This window comes from Olea europaea, unplaced genomic scaffold (genome assembly GCF_002742605.1).
Source record: "Olea europaea var. sylvestris unplaced genomic scaffold, O_europaea_v1 scaffold463, whole genome shotgun sequence".
NCBI lineage: Eukaryota > Viridiplantae > Streptophyta > Magnoliopsida > Lamiales > Oleaceae > Olea > Olea europaea.
The window spans coordinates 324,266-335,173 of record NW_019262940.1 but is presented as its reverse complement, the minus strand read 5'-3'; the positions used below and the strand labels follow the sequence as shown (position 1 = coordinate 335,173).

Genomic DNA, 10,908 nt, shown 5'->3' with positions numbered 1-10,908 from the left:
TTGAGAGTATAGATGTTAACACATAATTCTTCATTACAAAGAGTTGTATGATAATAATTATGTGTGGAAGGATATGAGACTTCCAAACAACTATACCGGTGTAAAATGATAGAGTAATCTTCAATCGATGATTAGATACTAAAAATGATTGACGTTGAGAAATGTCTCAATTGAGTTCAATCATAAACCATGAACTAAGTAGTGACTTGGTTCTGCAATCTCTGTCAGAGAAAGAAATTCATAACTAATTATGAATTTAACGGGAATAAGCTCGAATGCAGAATTATTGAGTTGCTTAACATGCTTAAGGCTGTTAAGCCCAACATCAAAGTTAGTAGTGGGAAACCATTGATTCCTCTAAAGATATTTAGAGGAAATCTAAAGGGGTTTTGTGAAAGCGTCCAATATGGTTAAGACCGTCAAAACGAAGGACAATACCAAATCTAATAACCCTTGGTTTCATTATATAATGAAAGGTCATTGGAAGGAATATTGCGTGACTTACGTCTATTTCACGAGTTTCTTAGGGATTTGATACCAGATGTAAATCTCATATTTATACAAATATGGAGAAAATAAATAAAAGTAGACCACTGCAAAAAGGAAAAGTTGACCTACACGTTGAAGATGAGCAAAGGTTGCTGCATTGCCTGTAGGAATATACTTCTTGCCATTGCCTTTTGATTTAGTATTGGAATTAGTGAAATGTCACTTTATACCTACCATAGCTGGAACATTAAAATGAATTTCATGTTCGGACATGAACTATTTTAATGTTAAGGACAATTGTTGTTCTTGTTTATCTTGATAAAGATTCTAATGGCTATGATAAGTTACAAAATAACATTTATATTCTAAATACTAAGGATTCTATAATGAGTGTGGAAATTATAAGACATAAATGCGATAATCTAATTATTACCGAAATTTGGCATGATAGACTTTGTCATATAGATAAAAAGTAATTCCAAAGTTACATAGAGATATATACTTGAGATTAATTGATTTTGACAAGTACAAATTATGCATGTCTGGCATAATGACCAAATCTTCTTTTACTTGAAAAGAAGAAAGGTCAGCATAATTACTAGTCTAATGCATAATGATGCATATGGACTCATGTCAATTAATGTCAGGTAATGTTTCTCTTATTTCATCAATGATCATGTATACTTGATGAAAACTTAAATATGAAACTCTTGAAAAGTTCAAGGGATTCAAACTAGAAGTAGAGAAACAAATAGGTAAGGACGCCCTAAAGACTCCTGAGAACATGTCAGCTCTATGTGAATCTAGTAGGATCATTCGACTTTCAAGAAAGTGCGAATCCATGATTACTAATCAGGTATTACTGATCCAGGATAATAAACCTGCTAGTTGCAACAAAATAAAGTCAAGTGTTGACTTAAAAGAGGCAACAAGAGGCCATGAAACTCAAGATGAACTCGACGTATATGAACAAGGTTTGGACCTTGGTCAAGCTTCCTGATGGAATAAAACCCATAAGTTTTTGTAAATAGTTTACAAGGAAAAAGTCGATATGGATGAGAATATCCATATATACAAAACAAGGTTAGAAGCAAAGGTTAAGTGTTGACCTTGGTGAAACCTTTCTCCTGTAGCCTTGCTGAAGTCCATTTGGGTTTTTGCTTGTAACAGTTGCATACCGTGACTATAGGTTAAGAGAAGTTTCTTGGAGCTGAAATCTTAGATTTGATGAAAAAATCAAAGTGTTTGATTTTATCAAATTTGAAGACGAATTGTGTGTTTACAAAAAAATAGTGGGAGCATTGTCGTATTCCTAATATTATAGAAAACGACATCCCTATGTTTCAATCGTTGAAATAATGGTTGTTAAAGGATCCATTCATGAACGATATGGGAGAAACAACTTGATCTATAGAGATAGATCTAGAAAATTGCCTAACTCATCCTAATTTACATAGATGAAATCTTGAGAAGATTTCATATGGAGAAACTGGTTTACTCATAGGCGGCATGTTGGAAATGTTCCAAACGTGAAGCAATCGTTGATTCAATAGTAGAAATCTAATACATGATTACTTCAGAAGTAACAAAGAGTTAAAATCTGGATCATGATATTCATAAATGAACTTGGAGTAGTTCCTGATATTGTTGATCACATGTCATTGTATTGTGATAACAATAGAGCCATTGCGAAAGCGAAGGAACTAAGGTCTCATCAATGATCCAAACATGTATTAAGGCGGTATAATCTCATCAGATAGATAATACATAGAAATGATGTAAAGAGAAGAACAAATTTCCACATTTAACAATATTGCAGATCCACTGATAAAGAGTTGTCGTAGCATAAACATGATCGTCATGTAGACTTATGATATTGGATACATAAGTGATTGGATCTAGTGCAAGTGGGAGTTTGTAAGTATTATGCCCTATGTCCAATCAACTTTGGACATAAATACTTTTGATATATAATTAATGTAATTTAATAACAGATCTATTATTTAATTAATAGACAATTAAATAAATAATAGAGTCCGTAGATTCAAATCGTCGTAATTTGTTAATCACAAGGAGTTGTGATTGTGAAAATCATATGAAGGTTGTGATTGATCAATAAAGGATTCGTCACTCTTAGATAGTAGGAGATTATGATCTTAAGTCGATGATGAAATCCTTGGCTAAGGTGTACTCATAAGTCGAAAAGAAGTTTTCGACTTATATTGACTTAATAGTGGAGTGAAAGATATGATCGATAATCGAGATTGACACACTTCCATATCTCGTAATTGATCGGATCATATTGACGAAGGGATTATAGTTTCACGGTAAACGAACGAATTTGGTTTTCTCATACTACATGACATTTCCCGTCACATGTATTGCCCTGACACATTGCTAGATATCAATTTGGGACGGCGAGTGTGAATTGACGATAAATTAAAAGGGTGTTTTAATTTATCAATTTTGATTATATCAAAATAATACTTCACGTCGTTATGCATCATGATCGGGAACCTAATGGGTCACACACAAAAGAGAATTGAAAGTTTGCAATTTGTCAATTAATTAATTTAACAATCGTTGGATAAATTAATTTATTGGGTTGGTTATTTATAGGCTCAAATTAATTAATTGGATTAATTAATTCACGGACCGGATTTAATTAAATATTGGACCAGACCGGGTTAGGCCCGTTTAAGCTTATATAAATACGTGGCTAGGGTTTTCAATCCATATGATTTTTCTCATAATTATTCTTGCTAGCACAATAAAAGAAAATCCTGGTAGCTACAATCTTGTTCTCTGTGTGGATCACCGTTGGAAGCTGGACAATTGGACAGCTGTAGGTGGGGAATCAAGATTGTTGGAATGAAAAGAAAAGCAAAAGGTTTGCAGAATTTTTCAAAGGTACAATCTTTATCACGATTTCTATCTAAACACAAAGGGATTCTCGGTGGGAATCGAAATAATTTTAATTTTTCGCTGTACATGTATAAGTAGATTCCTAACAGATGTGACCCATGGAATGCACACTTAGCATAATTCTTGTTATTTATATCTCGTCATTATTTTCTTTCCTTCAATCATTATCATATTCTTTTCCTTTCTCAAGAAAAGGAGATATGTACTTTTTGTGTTGATTTTCCTCGTATGGTCAATCGAGGTATACCGTGTATATCATGCAAGGGCTTGGATTACATATATTTTTTAACATGATTGACTTTTTAAGATGCAGCTGGAGTGCTTAATATATGTTACATGGTCCAAAAGAAAGTTCAAACAATTATTTCAAATTCGCTTGAAATTCAAACGAAAAATTGAATTTCAAAATTAATGTTCTCAAATGAACCATCGTTCATGACTTTTTAAATAATACTTGAATGTCTCTAATATGCACATAAGGAATTTGATCCACCTGAAATTCAAATTCCAAGGAGTTTATATTGGCAGATTTTTGTTTTACCTTTAGAAGTTGAGTCGGCCTTTAAATAGTTGAATTTTGATGGATTTTTTCAAACGAGGTTCAAATTTAGGTCAATGATCCCTGAATTTTATGGCACACACCTCAACATATTATTCAGTTTTGGAGATTGATAAGTGTGTTTTACACATATATTTAAGTTCTTAAATTTACTTTATATGTGATTATTTAGACCAAATTTACAAAATTGCAGAGTGAGTGAGTCCGATGGTTGTTGTCATCTCTGTGTTTGAAGTCATCTCTCATAGTTGCAACAAAAATACTCGTGTAGTACATCTCTGGACATCAAATATACGGTGATAGAGAAAGTTGTCATTGCTCTTGCACGTCGAGAAATTCAACATAACTCACCATTCTTGACACCTAAAAATAAAGAAAACTGGTCTTTCTCATGAAGACCGTTCAAAAATTCTGTTAAAACTGCCTTGTTACTCACAGGCGATAAAAACTCACGAAACTTCTAGTTTCAACAGGAACAAAATATTCAACAACTTTCATAGGTGCTATAGATATTGTTCGAACCTTCGCACTATAGTGTTCAAATTTTCTACATAAAGAATTTTGGTTTGTGTTTTTTAAAATGTATAAAACTCTAATACAATATACACCCATACACGTTAAAATGTATGCATTCTTCTCCTAAGCCAATAGTTGTAGGTGCTTTCCGGAGGTGGAAATTTCTAGTTCTTTCTGTTTGGCCTAAAACCAAATCCCAAGTTTTTTTCTTTTTTTTTTTTTTTACATTTAAATTTGAAATTAAAACAAGAAAAATTAGAATTTTTGCTTAATCTTTTTATCTAACACCAAACAAAATATAATAGCATTACACCTCAATCCACCTTATAAGTGTCTACTATAGTTTAGTCCACCTTAATACAGTACTGTATGCTAAATGCAGCATACTAATTGCAGACTGTCCTTGAAGCTTTAGTCATCATTCGCCTTCGCAACTTTTTTTTGATGATTTTTTTATAGGCAATACTAGACCAAAATTAGAGAGTAAACGAACAGGATTTTAACATTGTCGAGCATTATCTAATCCTACCAAACAAATATTGCCTGAACAAACTGATAGGAAAATATAAAAGCAAAAAATCAATTCAAAGGTATTAGTCTTTGTACTCAGTCTCGGACTGATGGAAGTGAGTTTCTCATCCAGAATAGTCGTCCCCCTCAAAAATAATGTGCATTAACTTGGACGAATCCATCGCTCTAGTCTAAGCTGCTTCAAAGGAGGCCCAAGCTCTGGTTTGCTCTTCTGAGGACAACGCCATTTTCCTCTACTTTCTATTGCATTAGCATACTGTTGAAAATTTGTAGTCTCACACAGAACCTTTCTTGTTGTCTTAGAATCCTCATTCCGGTTCGATGAAATCGTTACCCCATTTCTCAAAGATTTTGGTGGGATTCTATGTGGCCTTTCAATATTCTCACTGTTCACTTCTCTGCTTTTGCTCTTTCTCGTTGAAATGAAACCATTTTCTGCTAACTCAGTTCCCTCAATATTTTCTTTTTCATTCCTTCTTTCAGCTAGCTTTTTCATGGATTTTTGTTCAAGTATAGTCAAACTCAAGGTGCTAGGTTGCACACTTTCACAGTCCACTTGAATATGTTTCTCTTTAGGGCTGATTTCAGTGTAATCCTTCCTCTCAATCAACTTCTGCAGAGATTTTCTATCCTGATTTTCAGAACTTAATTTCGTGTCCGAACTTTGGCAATCTGACTTTCCACTATAATCTCCATCATCTTTGGATTTTCTACTTTCTTCCATTAAACCTTTATCATGATTCTGCTGTCTCTTTGGTGGCGAGATTTCTTGAGGTATCCTTCCAGAAGTCAAGTCATTCAGTACAGATAAGCTTTGCATCCCAGCAGCTTCGCAGCTATCCTGCAAGTTACATACAATTATTTGCTTCGTTCCTTGGAAATAGTGGTTGGTGAAGTAAATATACTGGTATATGTGATAGGCGCAATAAACAGTAAAACCAAAACATCTTGAGCAATTAAGTCGGTTTTTTTTTTTTTTTCAAAAGTTATATCAAGAAAGAGCTGTTAATAGTTTTCTAACTGCTGAATAATCAATGAGATGCCAGTTATTTGAAGCTCCAATTACAATTAAAAAATTACAATATTCTATTCCTAATAAATTTGGAGTTAGCTACAACTACAAATCAAGGTTGTGTATAATAATTACTGAGATGCCAGTTGTTTGAATCTGCTTAATCCATTGTCACTAAAAGCTTGTCCTGATGTTCAATGAATTAAATCTTTTAAAACCAAATGACATTCTTAGGAGATTAGACTATTGATTATATCTTGTCTAATACTTTCGGACTCAAAATGTACCCTCATCTCCTACTCATCGGTTGAGACAATCCAGTGTCCATTAAGTACACAAAATGTCAGCAGAGAATCAGAATATCCTATTCACTATCTAACTGCAGGTTCACTGCTCGTGTTTTGGAAGGCAGACAAAATAAAAATATTTACGTTTTGGAAGACCGCAGTTTTAGTTTTGGAAACAGAATAAATATTAGCCTTCTAATACTTTCGGACTCAAAATGTACCCTCATCTCCTACTCATCGGTTGAGACAATCCAGTGTCCATTAAGTACACAAAATATGTCAACAGAGAATCAGAATATCCTATTCACTATCTAACTGCAGGTTCACTGCTCGTGTTTTGGAAGGCAGACCAAGTAAAAATATTTACGTTTTGGAAGACCGCAGTTTTAGTTTTGAAAACAGAGTAAATATTAGCCTACATAATTTGAAATTTGAAATTTGAAATTTACTGTAGAACTTCATAATTACTTGAACAATCAACTGCTTATTGTCACTTAGCAAAGAAGAGAACCGAGTTTGCATAAAGAGAAAGGACAAAGAATACCTCACTGATAGGTTGCTGGTCATGCTCTCCCTCTTTAACCAAGCTGTTGCATCTAACAATTACAGCAGATATTCGTCTCTGATTTAACAAATCACTTGAGTTTCCAACTTCAGTGAAATCCCTAGATTTATCTTCCAATTTGCTGTTGTCTATTTCAGCCACATATACCTTTCCTTTAACTTCCCTTTCTTTAAAATCAGAAACAGTAAAACTAGCATAATTACTCAGTGGGGATTCATACACATAGCTCGAGAACCAATTCTTAATGCCCAGAGGCTCTGCGTGAACCAATAAAGGGACACATAAGCATTCTCAATGATGCCAATCTATGTTATTTTCAGTTGGTCAAAATAGTGAAAAATAATAATAATAATAAAAATAAAAATAAATCAAATTGGAACCTCAGAGGGCCATTTCAAATCAAATCCTTGATCCATGCACAAGATTTCAAATTCTTGTTTTCATATTTCCTGGTTTCTTTTTGCCATGTTGGGTACTTCAAAAAATGGTAAATGTGAAGAAAAGGATAGCATACCTAAAGAAAATGGTTGTGTATCTGAAGATTCCATGATCTACAAACAAAAATTATAGTTAGAGATAAAATTAGGGATAAAAAATATCTCATTGTTAAACAAATACCCTTACCCATGCTCTACAAAATTAAGGAAAACATTCAATTCAGAGCAACATGTGAATATTGGCAACAATTCTTGCCAATGAAACAGTGTAATATTGCAAGGGACTAGATATTATATTAATCAACTCCTTGAGGTGAATCCCATAGTTACTACCTACCCAACTTTCATAATATTTATCTAGAATATACTTTCGTTTTAGTTTCTTCTTAGATACTTACATCAAATTCATGGCACTGCTTTCCTCGGCTTATTTGCCTTCACCCTTCCCAGAGTCTAGAATGTTAAGTTGGACACTAATGTGAAGGCTTACTCTTCCTATAAAATCATTGTTGTTGTCTTAATCTTAGTATCCAAAGACTTGAACTTATTTTTGTTTAGAAATTTCCAATCTTCCTCTAAGTAACTTTTGCCTCCATCCCTCTTGTTTTACTATTGGATTTTTATTGGTCTTATGAATGATAAAACCTATTAAAGAGCATCTTTTTCAACATGAAGAGCATATTAATGAATATTTAAAAATAAAGAGTGGAACTTTTTACACAGTCTAACACCATTTTATATTTACTCTTCATTTTAATTTTTCCATAAGCAACTATGGTTTGACCTTGTCCCTCCTTTTTTTAATTTTTTTTAGCTAACTTTCCTCCTTTTTATGGTATCATTTCTCCCGATTTTGAAAGAGATGCATGAAAAGTTGTGAAATAATAAATGAAAGAACTAAAAGTATTTAATAGTGAAAGCCAAATCCACTCTATTTTATATTTTACATAGAGAGAGTTTGTTAGACTCCCAACAAAAGTGACCACTCTCTAAAATAAAGAGAATGAGGCTAAAGAGAAGCTTTCGAAGATGCTCTAATATTGCTAAAAGGTCAGAAATTTTATTAAAAACAATGACTTAGTTGTCATTCCCAAAATTTTCACTCTTCCATTTCCAAAATAATAATACCATGAACTGAAACAATGATCTTTGAATAGTTGCGGAACTATTTTGTCCGAATAATTCTAGACAGGCAGGGCCAGGACCGACATTGCCCTGTCCATCTAGCACAACTCATTTTGTCCTCCCTAGTTGATGGAATGAGGACATTATTCTGTAAGCGTGAATGTCTTCGTGAATTCTATTATGATACAAGGTGAAAGAGAATTCTTATAGAGAAAACAAGAAAGGCATGTAACTTAGTAGAGTAATTTTTCCTCTGATAACGAACTCTAATGTTGTCGTCAATCAATGATGGTATCATCTGGAGTAGGCCCTCTCCTTTCTCATTTATAGACTTTGGTCGGTGTTGCACTAAAAATTTTAGTATGATCTCTCAAGCGCTCTTTAAATTGAATGGCGATATTGAAGCTTTACGAATCAGATTAGAATGAAAATCAGCAATAATCATTAGTCGTTATGCCACTGGCATAAATTGCTGATTACTTTAGCTTTATACACATAATCCACTCTAACAAGGAAACTAAATGAAGGAAATTTTCTTTTCATTCCATCATAGCACATTAATGAAAAAAAAGGGAAAAGAAGTCATTTCAATTACCTCTGCCGCAGACTTAAAATCCGCAAATCCGATGGGGTCATTTCTCTTAGCAAAAGCATATGAAGATCCCTTCTCTCCGGCAATAAAAGTAGGATTACGTTTACCATCCGTTCCATTTTCACCCAAGTTGTTGTCTTTTTTATTTGCAGAATCATCTACTTTGAATCCGTCAGTCTTGGAAAACATTCAAAGTATTCAATTCCAGAGATCCATATACATAACTGGAGTACCAATTTTGAATACCAGGAGGCTCTATGAAGAGGAAAATAAAGAAAAATTAACCGTAAACTGCATTAGAATGAATACATGGAATATAAAGAGCTCAGATCAGAAATTGTACGAACCAGAAGGAAGGGAAGCCGGGCCTAGAGAATGTAAAACCTTCAAATAAAAAGAGGAAGAAAATTATAATAAAAGATGAGATTTAGCTTCTAATAATACTAGTAAGCAAATTTGTCAAAAATCATCTATGTGTCTAGACGAGTGATTCTTGAATTTAAACTGAAAAATTGATAAAAATCACTATTTGACTAATTGGGTAAGAGGTTATATGTATTTTTCTTTTTTGCCCCCTCAAAGCTTGAATTCTATTATGCTTCGCAAGCCGAAAATCCCACAGTTTTCATAATTTAATGCAGCCCATATGAAGTTAAGATCAAATTACCTCTGATTCAGAATCTTCTGATCCATCACATTTAGTGAAGCATAAGAAGATCCCTTATCTCCAGAATTAATACATTTTCCCACCATGACATTGCCAGTCAATTTACCTTCCTTTCCATTTGCAGTATAATTTATTCTGGATCCAGGAACTTCATAATCTTCAAAATCATCACGATTTTTCAATTCTGGAGACTCGTAAACATAACTTGAGAACCAGTTTCCAATATCAGGTGGCTCTGTTAACAGAAAAATGAAGTTAAAACTATAGGTTGATGAAAAATCTAAATCAAATTGATCGTTTTTTTGGGAAAATGATTGAATGTAACGAGCTCTTCAGAATAAGAAATATTGCACGAACCAGAAGGAAGCGAAGAATCTAAAACCTGCAAACAAATAGAAGATTTAGCTTCTAACGGAACTTGAAATCAATTAAAAGAAAGTGAGAATCGAAACAGTGTGTAAAATTTTGGACCTGAGAATCTCGTTGTGACTGTTTTGACATCTCTCTGTCTCTCTATTCTCCCCCGCACCTTGCTTTGGTATTTGATAAGACTGGGAAATGGCGCCATGAAATAATTTTTCATATTTCCCAGGTTTATTTGGAGCCAAATTATTAATAACTTAAAACAAATATTGCATCATTACTCCCCAACATATTGACTTAGTAGCAAATGGGTCCTCATTCCATGATTCATATTTCCTCCTTCCCCTCTATAACCAACAGTCACCCTCACTGGCGGATCCAGCACCCGTGGCCATGCGTGTTGGATCCGCCGAAAATCAATTTTTTTTATTTTTGACAGGAGAGAAAAGAGTTAGGTTATATAGCTAATATTTCAGTTTATTTTCAAACTCCCCTTGTTGTTCAGTTGGTATGAGCGTATGCTTATAAACTGGACGTCCAAGGGTCGAATCTCTACCTTATAACTTTTTTCTGTGCAATTTTTCTTGTTTTTCAATTTTTACCAAAACTGATACGATTGGGAAGAGGGATTCGAACTTGCAACTTCTCACCAAGGTTATTGAGAGCTCAACCATCATGACACTTGATGAATTTTGATGCCAAATGTAGCAGAATAATATATATTTTGTTTTAGTTTTTTTAATGCAATTTATAAGAATCGAACACATGCTCCTTCCTTTGGATTATGGAAACCTTGCCACCATGCCACATGGTGAATGTTGTTGCAATATCTAACGAATT

General features: G+C 33.6%; 1 protein-coding gene across 1 annotated transcript; it reads right to left on the bottom strand.

Moving 5' to 3' along the window:
- Nucleotides 1-4,788: 4,788 nt before the first annotated feature.
- LOC111388166 lies at nucleotides 4,789-10,228 on the bottom strand. Its single transcript, XM_023012847.1, has 8 exons — nucleotides 10,177-10,228; nucleotides 10,063-10,087; nucleotides 9,706-9,940; nucleotides 9,324-9,329; nucleotides 9,042-9,228; nucleotides 7,399-7,435; nucleotides 6,864-7,141; nucleotides 4,789-5,861 (listed from the first exon to the last, which is right to left on the bottom strand). Exons 1-8 carry the CDS (start codon nucleotides 10,204-10,206, stop codon nucleotides 5,163-5,165), a joined length of 1,497 nt encoding a protein of 498 aa, XP_022868615.1. The 5' UTR covers nucleotides 10,207-10,228; the 3' UTR covers nucleotides 4,789-5,162.
- Nucleotides 10,229-10,908: the final 680 nt, after the last annotated feature.

Bases quoted from the DNA above. Each gene is read 5' to 3' on its own strand.
- LOC111388166 (XM_023012847.1), bottom strand. From the start codon at position 10,206: ATGTCAAAACAGTCACAACGAGATTCTCAG. The intron at 9,941-10,062 runs GTTCGTGCAATA...TTCTGTTAACAG, and splicing joins AGATTCTTCGCTTCCTTCTG to AGCCACCTGATATTGGAAAC. The intron at 7,142-7,398 runs GTATGCTATCCT...TGGTTCACGCAG, and splicing joins TACACAACCATTTTCTTTAG to AGCCTCTGGGCATTAAGAAT.